Source organism: Poromitra crassiceps (assembly GCF_964638095.1).
Source record: "Poromitra crassiceps genome assembly, chromosome: 13".
Classification (NCBI taxonomy): domain Eukaryota; kingdom Metazoa; phylum Chordata; class Actinopteri; order Beryciformes; family Melamphaidae; genus Poromitra; species Poromitra crassiceps.
This window is the reverse complement of record NC_139644.1, coordinates 48,554,176-48,576,842: the sequence shown is the minus strand read 5'-3', so window position 1 is coordinate 48,576,842 and position 22,667 is coordinate 48,554,176. Positions and strand designations below refer to the sequence as shown.

The 22,667-nt window shown below is 43.4% G+C and overlaps 1 protein-coding gene across 1 annotated transcript; it reads right to left on the bottom strand.

Moving 5' to 3' along the window:
* Positions 1-642: 642 nt before the first annotated feature.
* Positions 643-20,744, bottom strand: LOC310788613 (NLR family CARD domain-containing protein 3-like; the record flags this gene model as incomplete). The annotated part of the gene is made up of 5 exons (XM_083650141.1): positions 643-652; positions 9,138-9,311; positions 9,438-9,602; positions 18,369-20,016; positions 20,492-20,744. 5 exons carry the CDS (start codon positions 20,742-20,744, stop codon positions 643-645), a joined length of 2,250 nt encoding a protein of 749 aa, XP_083506267.1.
* Between the last annotated feature and the right edge of the window lie 1,923 nt (positions 20,745-22,667).

Here is a 22,667-nt window from a genome sequence, read left to right as displayed (position 1 = left end):
ACACCTCCATAATAACTGAGAATGATTGTTATTGGGAATTGTGTGTTTATCTACAAAGCACTTGTCTCCTCCTCATCTGTCTGACACAGAGACACTGAAGAGTAAAAGCCACTCCCCAGCCCAACCAGAAACTCATCCAAATACTCAAACCCAAAAACAGGGTAGAGTGATTCCCTGAATGTGGAGTGGAAGGTGTGGATGTGGATCAGTGTGCCAGAGGAAACTCTGTAGAAGGACAGAGAGCCGGTAGGCCAGTCCAGATACACTGCTACTCTGCCAGAGTCAGAGGAGTGGGGGGAATGCATGGCTATTCTTACGTTATTGTGAAAGACAGAGTAACGATTATCAGAACAGACAAGACTCCAGGACATTTCATTACACCCAATCCTGGAGTCTTCACCTCTCCTGCTGATTCCTGTGTAAGTCACTCCTATATCAACCCCTCCTTCCCACTCAACCTCCCAGTAATAGCGACCAGTCAGATCATTTTTACACAGCTCATTTCTACACAGCAGCTGTTGACAGTAGACAAATCTCTCTGGGATATCCTTATATGGTTGATTCGCTAGCACAAGTGTCACTTTTCTGTTGCCTTCAGACAGGAGAAGGTTTCTGTGTGCTGTGTTTGGGTCCAATGTGAGTTCACAGGCATCTGTTGGAGAGAACAAGACACAATACGCCATCAGTTTCTGATATAATAGACCTACTCTTTTTCTTTTACAGGATAACGCTGGTGTTTTGTAATTAATTTCTTTCCCAAAATAACGAATTTGTTTTGCCACAAGTCCCGTCCTTTTTGCCATTGCCCAATGAAGCCATGATTGTCCCAGTACCCATATTATAAAACTCCATTATATATATATATATATATATATATATATATATAATGTATATATATATATATATATATATATATATATATATATGTATATATGTAAGTTAATAGCAGACACCAATTGATCCAATTTAAAGTCACTCACCATCTTCACTATTCCATGCACAAATTACACAGAATCTGGGAAATTTGGGATTCTGGCCAAAATATTGGACTGGTACTCTAAGGCCTATAACCCTCCAGCCGGAGGCAGAACTCGCCATCTTCGGCTGCTCGGTCCTCTCTGAACTTCCCTATAGCTGTGCAACAGTCTCTGACACAGGGGACAACTGTTGCCAAAAAACTCATTTAGAATTTATGGAAGTCCTCCTCTTCACCTTCTTTCCAACTGTGGTTGATGGACATGACCTCTGTTATAAGGATGGAGACACTTAGGTTCCTGAGGACCAATTCACTTGAAAAGTTTTCAAAATTTGGGACCTATTTCTAGCCTACCTCGACGAGGGGTGACGGGAGACTAGCCTGGCTGGTTTCTCATGGACCCTTTGCGTGGGATCCCAGGCACAATATCTCTCATAAGCACGTTATGTGCGGCTGGTAATCACGTAATATTGAATGTTGATAATATATGTATGTTTATTTTTCTTTTCTTGTCTTGTGTCTGACCGTTTTCATCTGTCTTGTCTGTGCATTGTTCCGAAAAATTGAAAATAATATATTGGGGAAAAAATTACCTGACTTTCAGGGGAACAGTTAATCCAGCAGCACTGCACATAAATATAAGTGTTTCTATGTTCCCTCAGCCCTGTTCCCTCAGAGCAGTACCTAACCCTAACCTAATCTACACTTTAGGGGACCCCAACTGCACCTCATGGAAAAGCCGGTTCAGATGCTGAGGGAACATACAGTAGGGCCTGGGGAACATAGGGCCTGGGGAACATAGGGCTGACGGAACATTGAGCTGAGGGAACTAAGGGATAACCCCACTGAAACAGCCTTCTTAAAGGGATAGTTCGGTTTGTTTGAAGTGGGGTCCTATCAGCTAGTTTGATACACTAACTTAATTAGGTACAGTGGTCTGCAGGCTGGGCGCAGTGTGGAACGAGAGCCGACACTCAGAGCAGCACCCAAACCAGCCTTTTCTCTGTAAGTACGGGGGGTCAACAACTAAAACGTAATTTAGCCACCTAAAACACCTAAAACAACGCCCACCTAAACAAATCAATATCTGTGTACATGCACTCTCTATTTTGACAATTTTCAGCGCTTTACTTTTCCGCAAAACAGCAGTTTCATTCGGCACTGCTTTTTCTCCCAACCGTACAACTACCGTATTCCTCCGCTAAAAGCCTGCACAGAGCCGCAGCACTGGATTACTCCGCAGTTATTTGGGGGCATTTTATTTCTCTCGGTTTGTTAGTGAAGACACAACAAATAGAATACACGAACGAAAATATGAGTGATTTTAATAGCGAGGATGATATGCCATTCACCTTGGTGACAAGAGGATGCAATTATGAACCAGAGAGAGAATACAGAAGAGGAACTTTTGCAGAGTGAACAGGCAGAGAGATGCGCCTGCTGCCTAAATGCCTGGGTGCCCTGCAGACCTTTTTCACCATTCCCAGGATAAATTGTGGAAAACGTCCCAGACCAGAGAGGCCAGGTGACTTGTTGTCTCTAAAGTAAGTCAGTGTTTTGTCTCTCTTCTTCTAAGCCTTCCTGTTTTGTAAACCGCGGCTCTGTGCTCTGTGCAGGCTTTTAGCGGAGGAATCTTCTTGGTCTTCTTCTTGGTCTTCTTGGAATGTTCTTGGTCCTCTGATCCCCAACATCAAGTCGATGTCAGAAAATGTCACACCCCAAAGAATGCTTAATGCTTAATGTCTCCTAGGCTTTGGAACAGCCTCCCCCTGAATAAACGGTTTAATACAATTATTGTATTTTACAGTACTGAATAAACTAAATACACACTTACACTTCTTCAGACCTGGTTTCATCCTCTGTTCTCCACCATGGTCCATACTTGGGGAATAAACAAAGTCAGATTAGCAGATTATCTTAGATGATGGAAACATGGACATTAATAACCTTCGATATGAATGAGTTTTCATACAGCATCAGTCGTAACAGCTGTTAGACATTAACAAATATTCCTGACATTCTCAGTGTGAGAAAATGTGTCTGAATCTCAGCAGCCTTCTAGCAGACATTGCCTCTCCATTAGAGAGCTGCAAACCCGAGGGTACCCTCGCGGGCCCCTCGGGCCTGGCCGTATCGGGCTGGGGCCGGGCTTTTTTTTTTTAATGAATTGCTCCAAGCCGCCGGGGCTGGGTTCGGGCCCGTTTCAATAAAAAAATAAAATGAAGCTGTATTACTCGCTTTATTTTACACAGCAGTGTGAGACCAAGAGGAGGAGGAGCGCACAGACACGCACACACACACCATCCCCACACACACACCCTCACTGTGACGTTAGTCTGCCACTCCAGTCCACAATCCACGTCATGATATGCTTCAGTCAGCGTGCTGTTACTGTCAGCGTAAAAAACAACAACAAAACAAGCCGCATGTGTCCGTGTCCGTGTCATCAGAGAGAAATAAGATTGATGGACATAAAACAAAGTTTGCGAGGGGAGAGTTAAACAGTCCCCACTGCAGTAGGGAAAGCTCTACTATTTCAACCTGTTAAAAACGAACCCATCTAGTCACGTCAAGTCAAGTCAAGTTTATTTATATAGCCCTAATTCACAAGTATGTCAGAGGGCTTCACAGAGAATATGTCTAGCTAATTCTAGCTGACACAACAGTAGCAAATTACAGAATGAAGATAAACAATTGATAGAGAAATATAGAAAATATAGAAATATAGTATAGAGCAGAGAGGAGAGCAGGGGGAATGTGAGAGAGTGATGGGGTGGGGAGGGAATGGGAAATGTTGGAGAGTATAGGAGGTGGGGAAGGAGCAAGAGGAGAGAGCAGGAGAGGGGAAGGGGGGGGAGCGGGGGGGGGGGTGTGGGGGAGAGGAGAGCAGGGGGAGGGAGGAGGTGGGGAGAGACCATACATTGCATGACTCTAATGTGACGTTATTCAATGCAGCTATAAATGGTAAGTCGGCTGTTTTAATTTTGATATGCTTGAGTGACATAATGTTTTAGTTCGTGGGCATTGTTGCTGTTGGCAATTAAACGATCTAGCATTCTCTTTCGCGAGACAATGGGCCCTATTCTCCCACAGGCCTTCGGCGCTAAAACGGGCCTTAAACGCAAAAAAACGTGCCTTGCGCCTGTTTTGGGACGATATCAATATGGCTTTACGCTGCCAAATGCGCTTTAGGCCGAATGGGCGTGGCGCAGTCCCAGAATGGGCCAAAGTGGGCGTGTCGGCGCTAAATACCGGCGTACTGCTATCTTCCGAGCTGGCGTACATTTAGCGCTTTGCGCCTTTGAAAAGCAGGCCTATTCAGTGCGCCAGTGTCAAGGAGTGCTCTTCTGCCTCTCCCCTGTCACCCTTCTCTGTCTCTCTCTGAAACCAGGCCTATTCAGTGCGCCAGTGCTCTTCTGCCTCTTCTCTGTCACCCTTCTCTCTCTCTCTCTGACTCCCTCGCTCAGACAGACACAACACATAGCAGCACCCAGCTTCCCATAGGAAATAGCAGTTGTAAGTTTACTGCCTGTGAATGTCCCTGTCCCAGCATGCAATTGGGTCCTCCATTTCGCTACTAAATAGCAACCAAATGAGCCGAAATAGATATAAAAGGTAGATCTAAAATAATGTGTAATGGTAAGACAACCTGCAATTGTAGAACATTTCAATATTGGACCAAATAAAACATCGAAATGAAACACCACCCTATGTGAAACATATATGTCCTCTTGAGCCTATATATACCCTGTGTGGATTTAACGCGATTTAGACAGCGGAACGCGCTTTGGAAGCTTCTACTGTCATCTGCTATACTGTGATGTCCGCTCCAATAACTTGGCCCTACTCCACATTTAGTTTTACAATAAAAACACATTTATGCAATGACTTTACATAATGTAGGCTATATTTATGTGCATCATCCTTCCTGCAGCAGGCGAGAGAAAATGATATCTTTCTGGACAAACTTTCACCAATCTAATAGGCTATATTTTTCTAGCTGATGCATTTAGAACATTATTTTCACTTTGATCTTGCTATAGTGTAGCGTATTTACATGCTTGCATTATTGAAACTGCAGTTAGATTGGTTTGAGAAGCATAATAATATGGAATAATAGCCTATAATGCAGACAGACAGACTGGATGAAGGGAGGGGGGGGGGGGTGCAGAGCGTTTGGCTTTCGTCTGGTTTTGCGGGATCACTGGAATTGGAGCTAAAAAGGCAAGCATGCGATTCGTTTATTGCAGTTATCCAATGAGCATGACGGTGCATAATTTTACGCTTAAAAGGCATGGTTGTAATGCTTTAGGCTGCGTGTAGCGCCAGCACGACGATATCAAGTGCGCTGGTCCACGCCCACTGATTTGGGCTGCGCCAGGCGCTCGGCCTAGAAACAGCGCCGATGCAACGATAGGGACCAATATGTCTGGATTCTGATAGGCCACGGTAGCGTGTGTGAGAGGGGGAGATAGAGAGATAGAGAGAAAGCTGCGGTGGTTGTCTTTATAGGCAACACCAAGGATCGCGGAACCGCCCGGGCCACACGGGCCCGGGCCCGGGTACATTTCAGTTCCCCCCCCCCCCCCCCCCAAAAAAAAAAAAAAAAAAATAGATTTTTTTTTTTTTACAATTAAACCTCATTAACTTATTACACTCGACTGGTTGTTTTTCAGATGTGATGTGAATCTAAAGTGAACTAAACAAGTCAGATCCACTATAAATGTTTTTCAGTAGATGCTGTGATGTAGCCACAAGAAAGGTGCAATATTAATGTTTTTCAGGAGATGGCGATGTTGCTAGCTATAGGTTCTAAACAAGAAATATGGTTCAAATGTTTACAGTAGTTTTCCTTTCTTGCTGCACTACAATGTTACAATGCTGTGAGACAGGCCCGGCGTTGGAGGGGGGCCTGACCGGGCCGGGCCCCCCCATTCCCTAAACTGCCCCCCCCCCCCCCCCCATTCTTTTTTTTTTTTTTTTTTTGTGTGCTAAAAACGTTTTTCCGTTTTTCTGTTTTAAAGTTTAAAACGGAATCTGGCTGTCATTAGGCATTGATTAACTGAATGCTATTGCTAACTGTTACTTTGAACCTCCATTTGCAATGATTCTGGCTGGATATTAACTATTGTAAATTTGTCACAATGAATGCAATTTGTGCACAATGTGTAAATACATTTAATATTAATTGTTTAGGCCTAATTATTTGTAAAGTCACAACACATTAGAGATGTGTGTAGTTCTTCATAGATTTAGCCTCTTCATTTTGCTCTCAAATGCACCAGGTTGACGAATTTTACTTTAAAATGTACAAAATCTTCTTCCGGGGGAGAATTCCCCCGGACCCCCCTTGGGTAGCTTGGCCCCCCCAAGCTAGGGGCAGGCCCCCTCTGTAATTTGGTTCTGGAGCTGGGCCTGCTGTGAGACGGAGCTAAACACAAAAGATGCAATATTAATAGTTTTTCATGAGATACTCAGTATTTAATACTAATACTAATAATAGAAATGGAGAAGATACTGAATAATGACATCACAACAGTATAATCCTAATGTTAATTAAAAATTAAATATTCTTCTAAATATGGATAAAAGTCCAAAAAACATAAAATTTTCTTCGATGCTGCCGAGATTCCATTCCTTACAGCACCCCCTACTTAATAATAGTTCCAGCGCGGCTGCGAAAATATGGTGGCGCATTGTGTCAAGTGTACTGGCTCGGGGAACGGTCCGGCCCCCGGTCCCTTAGGTTTCTGACAATGTGGCCCCCTGAACAATTTAGTTGAATAGCCCTGCTGTAAAACGCAGTCGCACTCATATTCTGGTTTATTTCAAGAAAAACATTTTGGCTCGTTGAAATTAATTGGCTCGTAACTTTAAAATCTACAGTAGCAGCCATATTGGCTGGTGATAAAAAAAAGTTGAATCTCAAACCCTGCAGTGAGAGCAGGTGGTGACATAGGAGTGAGTGAGAAAAGGAGCAAATATGATTGTTAAGACTGAACATCACAACCGTCTAATCCTAATGTTAATTTAAAATGAGATATTCCTATATGAATCTGGCTTCAAACGACCAAAATCTTTATATGATGATAATAATAATAATCAATGATGGTGGTTCACAGACGTGTGTGTGTGTGGGGGGGGGGCGCGACACGCCCCCCCCCCGACACGCCCCCCGCCCCCCCCAAGTTCAGATGCGTTCCGCTATCCCTGGGCAACACAGTCTAGCAACGTTTTGGACCAACGAGTTCAGCAGCGCAGCAGCATGCACAGAGAGGGAGAGAGAGATGTGTCGTCATATCATGATATTTGACGTCGGGCCTCGCGGCGGGCTGGGGCCGATTCATTTCATAACTCCTCGGGGCCGGGCCGGGCACGGGCAAAGTTTCAGGCCCGCGCAGCTCTCTACTCTCCATACCTGAGTTTCTTCAGTCTCCAGTCTTTCTCCTCCAGTCCAGCAGAGAGCAGCTTCTCTCCTGAAGCCCCTGGATGATTGTAGCTCAGGTCCAGCTCTCTCAGATGGGAGGGGTTGGATGTCAGAGCTGAGGCCAGAGAGGTACAGCCTTCCTCTGTGATCAGACAGCCTGACAACCTACACACACACAAAAAAATTGCTAAATAGTCATTGATACATTTTCTGAGCTGCTATTCAAGGACACAGTGGGCATGGAGCCTTTTCCAGCATGAATTGGGTAGAAGGCAGGTAAAGACCCTGGACAGGCTGCAAGGCCATCACAGGTTTAAAACAGTCAATAACACTTGTATGCACGCCTATTGGCAATGTAGATTCTCAAATCCAACCGGCTTTCATAATGTTGGACTGTGGAAGGAAATCAAAGCACCTGAAGATAATCCACACAGGAGAAAATACCATGGACCTTACTGTGAGGTGTTTAACCACTGAGTCACTGTCCTGCCCTCAAAGGAATCAGTAAACTTGGCTTTTGATCTTGTCTTTCCCCCCCAGAAAGAATGCGAGCTGCTGCACATTGTACACGTTGGAGACAATTAAGTCTTTTGACTGATGCACAGAGGATGGCAGGAGTCTGAGCGAGAAGACATAACATTACCTTACCTTACAACATTTATCTAACTTCTATTCTATTCTATTCTATTGTTTTTTATGGTCTCTATGTTTATAATTCCCTATCTGAGTTTGAGCAACTGTAGCATGACAAACAATTTCACTCTGGGATCAATAAAGTTATTCTGATTCTGACTCATGGTTGACTTCCGGATTACAAAATAATAAAAGCTATCTAATTTCATGTTATCCTGCTTATCTAAGTTCAAGTAATTAGACCAAAGTTTCTTGCAACTGGCTTTATATTGGCAAACAGAGTATCTAATTAATGGTGAATCAATTTAATAACATTAGGTAGGCTGAAGAGGACTATTTCTGATTTGGTGTCATTTAGTTGTCTTGAATTCTGCAACATCCAATACTTAATATCTGTGAGGCAGTTTTTGAGCGTCAATAGGTTTTTACAGGCAAATATAATGTCAACTTAACAGTGAATGTGCTTCTTATGTGAATATTGGTAAATTCAAGTAGAAGCAGATAAATGGAGAATAATTTCAGGCCTGGAATTGAACTATGCAGGAACCCAGTGACTGCAGAGAATGAAGATGAGTTATCTATCTTGACTGGAAACATGCTAGTGGAAAAATAGATGCTGCTACAACTTCAGAGAAAGTTTTGCATGGAGTCATGGGAGTCACCATTCTGGCTAGCTTATTGAACTACTCCAGAAGGTATAAAGAGATGCAACCCCTCCCACCAAATATCTGACAGAGACATGACCATGTCACTGTAGCTGGAGACTCAGTGGTGACAATAAATCTGTCTGAAACCGACAAGTTTCCACAGTCTTTTGAAGCACTAAAATAATGACTGACTGAGGCCAAATCTAGAACAAAGACAAGTGTTAGATAAATGTTGGAGCTGATCCTGCACCTAATTAAAAACAGAAAAGAATATTGTGCAAGAGTGTTCCTGATAGTGGTTTAGCCTGCATCCAATTGAGAGCAGTAGCAACTCAGTTTTGTTGAACTTTTGATGTTAGTCAGCATGGTGCCAGCAAGGTTATATTTTGCTTAAAAAAACAATATTCTGGGGCATATACTTTTTGTAATTTCTCTAACATTGAGGGCTACTGACCGGAGAGTTTCCAGTCTACAGTGTGGACTCTTCAGTCCATCAGACAGCTGCTTCACTCCTGAATCATGTAGGTCGTTGTTACTCAGGTCCAGCTGTTTCAGACTAGAGGATTGGGAGCTGAGAAGTGATGATATCTCCTTGCAGCATTTCTCTGTGAGATTGTTTTGATTAAGCCTTACAAAATGGATAGAATCAAAACAGAAGACACAAGATGTAAGAATAGTGTTCAAAAATCAGTTTAATTAAAGATTGGATTTAATTTGCTAAAACAAACCAATCATTAAATAAAATGAGCAACACCTGAGAATTTCCAGTTTACAGTGTGGTGGATTCCGCAGCAGCAGCTTCACTCCCGCATCCTGCAGGTCGTTGTTACTCAGGTCCAGCTCTATCAGAGTAGAGGACTCCCTGAGAACTGAGGCAAGGCCATCACAGCTTCTCTCTGACAGCTGACAGCCACTCAGCCTGAATGTGAATTAGTGATAAAGATAAACAAGATGTTTCAGATTTTCCATTTTCTCCTGTATGCAAAAATACATGTAATATATTCAAAAGAGGGCAGCACAGCAAAATAACATAATGACTCCTCCTTAAGGGAGTGTCAGTGCTCCTGGTTGTGAATACCCCCTGCAACCACAAGTCTTATGGGATGGCTATATGTTGGCCCTATGGTATTCCAGCACACCTGATCCAATGAAGGGCTTGATGCTCATTAGTTAAGTAGTAGCAACATATCTAGCTGAAAAGAAAGTGTATATGTATATGGATCAGTTGTGCAAGAGTACATTTGGGGAAAGAAATGCAGGATCAGGAGGGGTGTTAAAGGTTTGGATTAGACGGTTTTCACCAGAGCGCAACCCCACAGCACTTCCTTTTTCTCAGCATTCGGCAAACTGCAGAAATATTCACTCGACATCGTTACTTTTGTTTTCGCTGCTCAGCTGTATAGACGGTTTTCACGGAATGGTCAGTCCTGCACTTGAATTTTAATTTTAATTTTATGTCCATAGCAAACACTGCAACAGGAAGTGAGCGGGGGTTCAATTTAGAACGGTTTTGTTGTCAAATTAAAACCGTCTATACAAAATATCAAATATCTTCTTCTCTTAGTTAAAATTGGCTAAGTGGGTGGTGTCTGTGGCGGTGGTGTTGTTGACAGTGAGTCATGATTGTGATGTCATCAGTGATGTCACTTGAGCAATTGTGATGTCATCAGTGATGTCACTTGAGCAATTGTGATGTCATCAGTGACGTAATCAGTGATGTCACTCGAGCAATTGTTGTGAAGTCATCAATGATGTCACATGAGCAAGGTGTCTGTCAGTCATCATTTTTGGGAGCTCGCAGAGCGGGCGATTTCCATAACTGCAACCATGGTGCATCATCTCCAGTCTCCACCCTAGGAATTCCTAGTATTTTAAAATACTAGGCATTCTCGTGCTATGCCAGCTCGATTCCTATCCTCGCCGGCTGCACGGCCTCGCCCAACCTGCAGCTCGTCAAGCTTGCCCTGCAGCTTGCATACGCACGCCCGCCCTGCAGCACGACTGCTCTGTGGGCTCACTTTCTCCCTCGCCCGCCCTGCAGCTTGTCCGCTGTGCAGGCTCACTTGCTCTTATGACATCACTGATGATGCCACAATGCCTATGACATCATCAGTGATGTCACAATGCACAATTGCTCAAGTGACATCACTGATAACATCACTTCCAGTTGGGTGTTGGGTGACACTTCTTCTTGATGATGATGATGATGATGATATTGTAGCCTAGTGGGGTGACGTAGCGGATACACCACTAGTGTGGGCACTGATGTAGCGGGTGGGCTGATCCAGCCGGAGGAGAGTCTGTGATTAGGTGAATAAGAAGCACCTGTTGGCGTTCCGCGGCTGCTGGGCGCTTGTTGTTTGCCTCGACGGAGGACTGGAGTCTCGTATGCACTGCTGGGGTAATCTATACATTCAGGCCAGCGAGGCTGCGACAGGCTGGTGGGCTATTGCTGCTTTATGTCGGGTAAGTCTCTGCTGGACGTCAATGTGGGGTAGTTGTCTAGTAGTACGGACAGTAGCTTAATGAAACGATTTTGTTCTAGGAGCGCGAGCCCCAGTGTCGAGGAGGTGTCGTTCATAACGAGTGGCCGACCACAAACGTGTGTGACATGCTGAGGGACCACCCGTGCAAGGTACATGTGTGGCTTGTATTTCGGGGGGGGGGGGGGGGGGGGGGGGGTGGTTTGCTGTGTTCTGTATTTTGTATGTTGGTTGACCGAGGCTCCATGATTGTGTTTATAGGGGCTTCTTGCGCGTGCGTGAGCACCGTGTGCGCGAGCACCGTGTGCGCAGTGGGGGGGATCTGAGCAGGGTATCGGCTGTGTAGCTGGTGGGTTGAGTTGTATTTTCTCATATTGTGTTTATATTTTCTTTCTGTTTGGGTTTTGTGGGGAAGTAAGTGTTTGGAATTAATTATGTTTGTGTTTCATTTGGGTTGCAGCTAGTGAGCCACTGCCTTGGCTGGTTATGATTTATTTTGTCACTGATACATTAGTTTGATTTATTTATATAACTTACTGTAAGTCCACCATCTTACTGAGCCCTTAAACATAATTATTGTTGCTGCGTGCTATCATGACGTGGTGATATATGCAACAAGTGTCAACCAACCTGTGCTGTGTGGTGCTATGAGCTGTTTTAATTAAAACATATATATATTTTTGTCGAAAATAAAGATTCCTATTTTAATATTAAGCTGCTTCCTGGTGTGTGTGCCTTAACGGCGTTGGAACCTGTGACTGTGGTCTCTAGGTGCCACAATATGATAGCAAAAATGGCTGTTTTCATGTCCCACGCTGGCGTTACGTGGCCATTTAAGAATTAGCTTTACAGTTTTTGCAGTTCTGCAGTCTTTGGACTTCATAATTGGCCATAGGTTGCAGTGTACAAAATTTCCTCCTCACTTGGGCAACACATTTCGGTGAAAGTTGCAAAGCCGTAGCATGTATGCCTGATTTTTATGAATTTTCAAAGTTTTTAACTTTAGACAGTCGCTGTAGCGCCACCATCAAGACTATTGGTGCCAAATTCACGTCAACGAATTTTCGCATGGGACTGGTGGACCTTTGTGCAAAGTTTGGTTTATTTTCATACATGGGAAGTCCAACTTCCCGGGAGAATAATAATAATATTGGCAAATACAATAAGTGGCCGTGCTGCTTTGCTTCCCGGCCACTAATTACAATACATATATTCCAATTGCATATATTTATTATATGTATATTGCATAATTATAAGCATAGAGAAAGGCAGGAAAGATTGGGAGACAGAAGGGCAATGACATGGGACAAAGGTCCCAGGACAGATTTGAACCCAGGCCATTGTGGTGCCCTGGGTTTGTAGGTGCCATCAGTGGTGGATGAGTTGAGTTCCCTCCCCTTCCCTCCACTGATATGTGAAGCGCTTTGAGTGTCTTGAAAAGCGCTATATCAGGGGTTCCCAACCTTTTTTGGCTTGTGACCCTACTTTGACGTCGCAAAAATCTAGAGACCCGCGACATTCAAATTCCGGTACACCATCGATAATGTCATCAGTGACATCATCAGTGATGTCACATAGTATGCTTTTTTCCTGCAGAATTCTGAATTTAATCTGAGAATTCCGACTTTAATCTCAGAATCCCGAATTAAAGTTATAGGTCCCTATCGTTGCATCGGCCTAGTTTCTACGCCGAGCGCCTGGCGCAGTGGGCGTGGACCAGCGCACTTGATATCTTGGTCTTGGCGCTAGACGCAGCCTACAGCATTACAACCACGCCTTTTAAGCGTAAAATTATGCACCGTCATGCTCATTGGATAAGTGCAATAAACGAATCGCACGCTTGCCTCTTTAGCTCCAATTCCAGTGATCCCGCAAAACCTGACGAAAGCCAAACGCTCTGCCCCCCCCCCCCCCCCCCTCCCTTCATCCAGTCTGTCTGTCTGCATTATAGGCTATTATTCCATATTATTATGCTTCTCAAACCAATCTAACTGCAGTTTCAATACTGCAAGCATGTAAATACGCTACACTATAGCAAGATCAAAGTGAAAATAATGTTCTAAATGCATCAGCTAGAAAAATATAGCCTATTAGATTGGTGAAAGTTTGTCCAGAAAGATATCATTTTCTCTCGCCTGCTGCAGGAAGGATGATGCACATAAATATAGCCTACATTATGTAAAGTCATTGCATAAATGTGTTTTTATTGTAAAACTAAATGTGGAGTAGGGCCAAGTTATTGGAGCGGACATCACAGTAGCCTATAGCAGATGACAGTAGAAGCTTCCGAAGCGCGTTCCGCTGTCACTTATCTAAATCACATTAAATCGACAAGGGATATTTATAGCCCCAGTAGGACATATATGTTTCACATAGGGTGGTGTATTCATTTCGATGTTTCATTTGGTCCAATATTGAAATGTGTACAATTGCAGGTTGTGTTACCATTACACATTCATTTAGATCAACCTTTTATATCTATTTCGCCTCATTTGGTTGCTATTTAGTAGCGAAATGGAGAAGCACAATGCATGCTGGGACAGGCCAGACAATTTACAACTTATTTTTCCTATATGGGAAGTGTGTTGTGCCTGTCTAAGCGAGGGAGTCAGAGAGAGAGAGAGAAGGGTGACAGAGAAGAGGCAGAAGAGCACTGGCGCACTGAATAGGCCTGGTTTCAGAGAGAGACAGAGAAGGGTGACAGGGGAGAGGCAGAAGAGCACTGGCGCACTGAATAGGCCTGGTTTTCAAAGGCGCAAATCGCTAAATTTACGGCAGGTGCGAAGATATCAGTACGCCGAGATTTAAGGCCGACACGCCCACTTTGGCCCATTCTGGGACTGCGCCACGCCCATTCGGCCTAAAGCGCATTTGGCAGCGTAAAGCCATATTGATATAGTCCCAAAACAGGCGCAAGGCACGTTTTTTTGCGTTTAAGGCCCGTTTTAGCGCCGAAGGCTTGTGGGAGAATAGGGCCCATAATCTCAAAGATTTGCATGGAAAACAATTAAGAGTCACTCACAATGTTGATTGAGGCTATGGTCTATTGATGGAAGCCTTTGCAGTATATAGTGGCATTATGTGACATTAGTAATGTCACATAATGCAACACTGTTTGGATGTCACCTGCAATTATCACTTATTGCCATAGGTGTCACCCAAGAGAACTAAACTGAAATCTAAGATATTATCACTTTAAACTTGGAACTTAAAGGAGGACTTACCCCCTAGATATGTATCAGAACAGTGATTTGAAAATACCTATGGAAAAAACCAAGAAATGACATATGCTCTTGTCTATACTATACTCTTTGGCTGTGTTCAAGTCAGGATTTTTTTTCGGAAATCGACACCATTACAGTTTGCCTACCGCCTCAAAAATAATTTATTTGAGAGGGGCAATATCTTTATAAATATCAACAACTAGCCAACGCTGGTGGTCTGTATGGAAACAGCGTTGCTTTACTCATTCATGGCCAGTTTAGGACTGCCAATATTTAGCACAGGCCAAAGATTTTCATAATTGTTGGTCATCTTTCAAGACCCACAGTAAATTATCTATTAGCACCAAAGTGATTTGCAATACCTCAAAATGAAGATGTACGTCTCTGGGTTCACCAGAAGGAAAAAAAAGTGCGCTTTTAGCGTGTTCTGTACTCTACTTATAGCCATTTATATACACCCTGTTTTCACCAAAAAGGTCTCTCTGAGAAGAGAAATTGCAGAAAATTGCATTTTTGTAAAGGACACTATCTCAGGCAGAACTCGCTCTCAATTATTTTATTTTGAACTGTATTGACATCAGACATGTAAATATTATTCGTTATGACACAAATGACAAAAAAAAAATATATATATATATATATATATACATGAAGTGCTTTTTTTACATTCAACAATACAGTTTACTCAGTGTGAGTGAGTGTGAATGTGTGTGTGTGTGCGCGCGGGGCCCATGTGTGTCTCTTTACATTACATTACATTTCGTCATTTAGCAGACCTAAATGACCGTCCTGACCTCATTCTGAGATGTGGGCTCACAATCGGCTCCTCATCTGAAATAAAAGCAACATATCCTCAGTAAACTATATAATCACATTTAGTACAGAGACAGTGTAGTGTACTAGTGTCTCAGTAAACTATACGATCATAGAATGCAGAGATCAGTGTAGTCTCTCTCACACACACACACACACACACACACACACACACACACACACTCCTTACCGCGAGATCATCCGGGTCCTGTCGCATTGGAGTCCAGTCTTCCTCGCCCTCACATGGAAAGTGGCCGTGCTGCTTGGCTCTGTGTGAAAGCAATTTCTGTGGCGAGGCTGCTGTTCTCCTCCTCACAAAGTTGTGACTCTGTCTTGTCTCTTTCGGGCTGGCACACAGGAACGGGGTCCAGGGACCAGGATCGATCATGTTGGTCACGGGTTTGACTACCGCGAACAACTGATCCATGTCCGCTGCCCTGCAGCAAGGCGACCAGTTCGTGCAGCGCGCCTAGGGGCGTTTCAATGGCGTTTCTCCTCTCTGCACAAGGAAGCGTTTCTCCGTTTTCTGTTCTTTCCTCCTGCTCAATTTCAAAACAACAGCTGCAGTATGTGTTTGTTCACGTGTTGTCGGCTTTGTCTTTGAGGCCAGGGACCTGATACCATGTCACAGGCTGGGGAAGTCTTTGAACTACGCGCTGCACTAATAAAAACTAAAACACGTCAAACACGTCTTTGGCTGGGAGGCACATTCCTGATAACACGTTAAAGACGTCTTTGGCCATGAATGAGTTAAAATGGTTGAAAGTTATATAAATTTGGTAATTCAGTGGCGAACTAGAAATTTTATTATTTTTCTCCATGTGTGTGTATGTGGCGTCTGTACCTATCGCTAGAGCAAAGTGAGGCGAGGCTCGTTACTGCAGCACACCGCACAATAGGACAAACCCCCCGCTCTGGGGTAACACAATGCGAGATTTCTCCACGTCATTCCCTCGTCCAACTTGCCATGAAGTCCCTTTTTAATTTTAGTTTGGGGGCTTTTCGTGATTCTTGTTAACACGTTCACTGCCAATGCCGAGTTGACTCGTCCCAAAAAATCCAACGGTTGACTGCCATTGACGAGTCAAGTCGTCAAAAAAAAAAAAAAAAAAATTTGACGGTGGGACGTGGATCAACGCCCCCCACGTCTCCTATAAAAATATGGGAGCCACCGAACGTGTACAACCCATTCCACCGACCCACTAAGTGGCGACAGTGCTCTCCAGACTAGAAAAAGCCGAGCCAAAACTGCAGGGGAACGCGCGAGGAAACCATTCTCATACTGTAAAATGGATTGGCGAAAACGCTTTTTTTTTTTTTTCATTAAAGCCCTCTGGAGCCTGATACTAAGTGAGGTTTTTCCATCTTGCCTAGTTGTATAGGCTTTGGAGATGCACCAGATGCACGCGCTAAACCCACCGTGACGTCAGGATGTACCAAATATCCCATTCATTTGAGGGCACAAAAAAGCAGTGTTCCACCCTTAGAGGGCCCTTATGCCAGGTATGCTGCTGAAAAATGATACAAATGGTAAAATGGCAACGGTTTGGTGTCAAATGTGGAAATTCTGACCAGGATTCTTCACACATCACCCCCAAAGTCATATATATTGGTTAAAAGCTGAAAAAAAGTGTTTTGTAGGTAAGTTCTCCTTTAAAAACAAATCTCAAGTGACCCAAATCATCTTCAGTAGTATTAATTTGTGTCTGGTGTATATAAAAATATATATATCACCCGACCCTATTTTAATTCCAGGCGACCCCAGTTCCGGTCACGACCCTAAGGTTGGGGACCACTGCGCTATATAAATCCAATCAATTATTATTATTATTAGGGCTGTCAAACGATTCATTTTCTTAATCGCGATTAATCGTGCGATTAACTATAATTAATCGCGATTAATCGCATCTTTGTATCGCATGTTTAAAATGCTATTATTTTGCATTGCAAAGCATTTTTAATTAGATATTAATAATTATTACCAGTGTGTCGTGATTGGGAATCAAATGAATGCAAATAAATGTACTTTGTGATCTTGAATTTTAGATTTATTTTCAATTCAATAGAAGTGCAATGTAGACAGGAGGTCACAAAATGTCTACAAAATGCATCTTGAATAGAAAATAAATGCACAATAATTGTAAACACTCCAGAACGCTCCAGAACCGATACTTCCGGTGGCGGCACTGTGAAGCAGTCGAAACCCAAAATGACACAGCCGAAGAAGGCTGTGTCTGAGCTAAAAACTTTGGCACTTCCATGTGAATAATGGCTCAGTATTGGAAATTGTGTATTGATAACGTGTATATTGCGTGAAGCCATTGGAGCCGACCTCCCAGTGGTTAGAGGACCCGCACATCCGAGACTCTGAAGGAAGAATGAGCGATGAGTCTCGTGCTAGCTAGCTGGCTGCTAGCTGGCCGCTAGCTACTTTGAGGTGATGGCTCGCCTCAAACTCGATGTACTTCGGTGATATTTTAATTCCGTTTTACACAAGGTGCAAACTACGGCTCTTGACTTATCCACTGTGCCATTTGGGAAGTAAAACGAGCCAAGCGTATTGCTGTCGTTCTCTTCCATGCCTCTGCCTGCACAAGCAGGAGACAGGAAACCGAACGGCTTGACTACAAGGACGGGTGCGCGAAGGGACAAAATAGCGACATGCGATTAACGCGATTAAAAAAAATAACGCATTATGATCGGCGCGCGTTAACGCGCGATTAACGCGTTAACGCTGACAGCCCTAATTATTATTATTATTATTATTATTATTGTGATTAAATGATATGCATCTTAGCCAACTAAGCAACCAGGAAGGCCTGTGTCAATTTATGTACATATACAGTTATAGACAGTTTTCACTGAATTGTCACTCCTGTCCTATCTGTTATGTCAGTTTGTCCTATTGTACTAGCAAACACTGCAACAGGAAGTGGGCTGGGGTTGTGTTGTTGAATTGAAACCGTCTATATATCGACTTACAGGGAAATATTAGAAGCTTTAACCACTGGCAGCAGCCTCAGAAGAACCTCCTCTGAAGCAGAGTATTTCTTCAGGTCAAAGATGTCCAGCTTCTCTTCTGATGTCAGTAAGATGAAAGCCAGAGCCGACCACTGAGCAGGGGAGAATTTGACTGTGGAGAGACTTCTTCCCTCGTCCAGGTACTTTTGGACCTCCACCAAAAGAGAACCATCATTCAGCTCATTCAGACAGTGGAACAGATTGATGCTTTTCTCTGGAGTTGGATTCTTCTTGATCTTCTTCTTGATGTACTGGACTGTATCCTGATTGGCGTGTAATCTTCTTCCTGTCTGTTTCAGCAGGCCTCGTAGGAGCTCCTGATTGGTCTCCAGTGACAGACCCAGGAGGAAGCGGAGGAACAAGTCCAGTTGTCCACTCTCACTCTTCAAGGCCTTGTCCACAGCACTCTCCCGTTGTCCACTCTTCCAGGCCTTGTCCACAGCACTCTGGTAAAGGTATTTTACTCCTGATTTGTCTCTGAATAGTGTAGGCCACCTGGAGGCTTCTGACAGCAGATTGGCACCAGAGTCGTTGAATTTGACGATGACATGAACAGCAGCCATAAACTCCTGAATGCTCGAGTGGATAAAGCAGAACTGCTTGACTTTGAGCCCACGCTCCACTTTAAAGCTCTTCTGTGTGAACACTCCTGAGTACACTGAGACTTTTTTGATATCAATTTTACATTCTTCCAGGTCGTTTTCAGAGAACAGGTTGCCTTTCTCCAGCCGCCCAAAAGCCAGTTCTCCCAGAGAGCGAATCATCTCCACGCACTCTGTATTGCAGAAAGGATCCGCTTCCTCATCAGTCCCGTGATACTTGGCATTCCCCTGTTTGGCGTGAGCAATCAGGAAGTGGATGTACATCCCAGTCAAGGTCTTGGGCAGGTCTCCGCTCTTCTTGGTTTTCAACACATGCTCCAGAATTGTAGCAGTCATGCAACAGAAGACTGGAATTTCGCACATCATGTGGAGACTTCGTGAAATCTTGATGTTGGAGATGATTTTGCTGGCCAGCTCCTCATCTCTGAATCTCTTCCTGACATACTCCTCCTTCTGTCCGTCAGTGAAGCCTCTCACCTCTGTCACCATGTCAACACACCGTCGAGGGATCTTATTGGCTGCTGCAGGTTGTGTGGTTATCCAGAGGCGAGCTTTGGGAAGCAGTTTCCCGCTGATGAGGTTTGTCAGCAGAACTTCCACTGAGGTCTTCTCATTGACATCAGTCAGGGTCTTGTTGTTCCGGAAGTCCAGATTAACTCGACACTCGTCCAGACCATCAAGGATGAACACAACCTGGGGATTGTCAAAACTGCTGATTCCTGCTTCTGTGGTCTGAGGAAAGAAGTGACGAAGAAGTTCCAGCAAGCTGTACTGTTTCCCTTCCTGCATTAAAGCATTCAGCTCTTGGAAATTGAATGGAAATATGAACGGTATATCCTGGTTGGCTTTGTCTTCAGCCCAGTCCAGAGTGAACCTCTGTGTTAAGGCTGTTTTCCCAATGCCAGTCACTCCCTTTGTCATCAATCTTCTGGTTGATTCGTCTTTAAATATGTCTTCATATTTGATTGTGTTTTCTGGTCTCACTGGTTTCCTGGATGATGTTTCAATCTGTGTGACTTCATGTTCATTGTTGGCCTCTCCAGTGTCTTCGTCTGTGATGTGGAGCTCTGTGTTGATCTGAGGAAGTGTTGATTTTCCTGATGTTGCAGTAACCTCAAACATAGGCTGTGACTTCTCCTTCAGGATGGATTTCAGTTGAAGCTTGCACTCCGCAAGAATGGATAAAACCTCTGAATAAAAAAAAATATCAATGAGAGGATGCTACAGTAAATATAAGTCATATTTCTAGGTAAATATACAATTCCCAATGCCATGGTATCTATTCAGCTCATTACTGCTTAGTAGAGTACAATCAAGTCCTGTTCAAAGTATCTGCTCAGTATTCTGGTTCCCATGTCATCTCCATTGTAATTGTCACTTAAAAGGGTGTCTGACCCAAAACATCTGTGCAGCAAATCAACATACATAAAGTTAGTTAGAGACTCGTTAGAGACAAACACTCAGGGGTACCTGGCCCTGCAACCCTACAGTTTCAATGAGATAGGACAAGATAAACCTATTTTCTGACTGCCTGTCTTGGCTGCCTGAGATTCATCTTGAGGGAGAGGGGGAAGGTAAAGTGACAAAATGCAATGCTTTTTGTCACTCCACGCCATTTTGCTGGGGGTAGATCTGCCTGCCACTAACTGTTATGTCATAACTTACCTGCAGGTGTCTTCAACAGATCAATCCTGTTGATCTTCCTCAAAATCTTCTTGGTCAGCTGCAGAGTGTGTTCGCTGTAGCTCTGTGTCATCAGATCCACTACTTTATCCCTCTTTGCCTTCTCTAGTTTGCTCTTTGGGATGGCTCGTAAGCCTTGCAGGATGTCAGGCTGCTGCAGGTACCATTTGAACTTATTGAAGTCATCCTTTTCCAAATCCTCAAACATTGCCAAGAGATCTCCAGGCGTTGCCATCGTTCCCTGCTAAAATCAGAGGAAATCTTTGAATTGAAACAACATTTTACTATTTATCCCCCAACATATCGGCCTGAATGTTAGAACATACTTGAATGAATGAATTGAATACATTGGAATAAATTCCAAGCGGTGTTGTGTTGTGTTGTTCAGATTTCAAAGTAATTGGTACTTTTTTTCCAATATTTTATTTTGCAATTTTCAGAACATGGAGAACAAAAACAGGCTCAGACAAAAACAAACAAACAAACAAAAGCATATATCATCAACATTCCAATGTTACAGCGTGGTGCTACCAGCTGTGTCAAGTGCTTATGTGCTTGTAAGAGATGTGCATGGGATCCCACACAAGGGGTCCATGAAAGGTAAACCGGGGCGAGTTACTTGTCGCTTTTAACCTCGTCTAAGTAGGCTTGAAACGGGTCCCAGATCGTTGAGAATTTCTTAAGTGAATTGGTCCTGAGGAACCGGAGTCTTTCCATACATATAACCGAGACCATGTCCATCAGCCACAGCTGAAAAGAAGGTGGAGGGGGGGACTTCCACTCCTTCAGAATGAGTCTCTTGGCTGTTGTATGGCCGTAGAGAGGAGCAGAGAGGATTCTGAGCAGCCAAAGATTGCGATTTCCGCCTCCGGCTCAAGGGTAATTTTGTATGCCTTAGAGCAGGGGTTCCCAACCTTTTTTGTGCCAATTGGACCGGTAGATACATGGAAAAAGAAGTCGCAGACCGGTTGTCAATTTGAATGGTTCTAGTTATATATTTACTCACCAGGTGGTGACAAAGGGTAAATAACAGCCTTTTGTGTTGTATTGTATGTAGCCTACAGTATTTATGTTTTTGTTTCCACTACAAACATAAATAAACGTCAACTTGAAACTATGTTTCAACTACCACACACAGCCTATAATATTATAGCCTATGTTTATAAAATAATTTGACCGGGCTCGCGACCCGGTACCAAATGCGTTGCGACCCGGTACCGGTCCGCGGCCCAATGGTTGGGGACCACTGCCTTAGAGTACCAGAATCCAGATAGTGAAGGACAAAACCAAAAAGTGGCAAGGGAAGAAGATCTGCCTGTGGAGTGGACTGTGGATGATTTCAACAGGTTTCATCGATAACATATGTATTGTTCATGTTGCTGAGATACTAAATGAACACTTACAATTAACTTTTTCTTTGCTTATTTTCCATTTGTGCACTTCTACTGTAGTTTATAAGTCATCATCTGTAAATATATCCATACAGTACAGCTGTCCTGTAATTTGACAACAACAAAGCTATATGGAGCATATGTAGGCTTTCTCCTAAATTTTAGACACTTTATTGTATTTTAAATATTACAATTTCTGTAATGTAAATCAGGGTTCCTACACATTTTCAATTAAAAAAGTCCATCCTTTTCCAGACCGATTTGTTTTGAATATTTTACCCCTGCTAAATCTCCAATCTATTCAAGACATTACATGGTAATTATCAAATTCGTTTGTAATACTTTTTACTGCCTGCCTTAAAAAAAAAAAGCATTTAAAGGCTGCACAATATAGATGTATTCTGCTGGGGCCTGGGGTCCAAACGTCAGTCTTGCTGCTGTGGAAGACAGACATTGAGACACCACTCATTAGTTGAAGTGCATCACATGCAGCAATAACAAAAACAGTAATTACTTTCGGTTATGGGGTTTTCAACTACAACAACCACAAAGAAACAGCAGGAAAAGCAAACAGCACTAAGGAGGTCTTGTGGTGTGTGTGTGTGTGTGTGTGTGTGTGTGTGTGTGTGTGTGTGTGTGTGTGTGTGTGTGTGTGTGTGTGTGTTATCCTTGAAAGATGAAAGATGATCGAAATTGTAATCTCTAGAAGTGGGCAATTCACTCAGAAACATGGGCTGTACTTATAATGAAGTGGTGACACCAAGTTT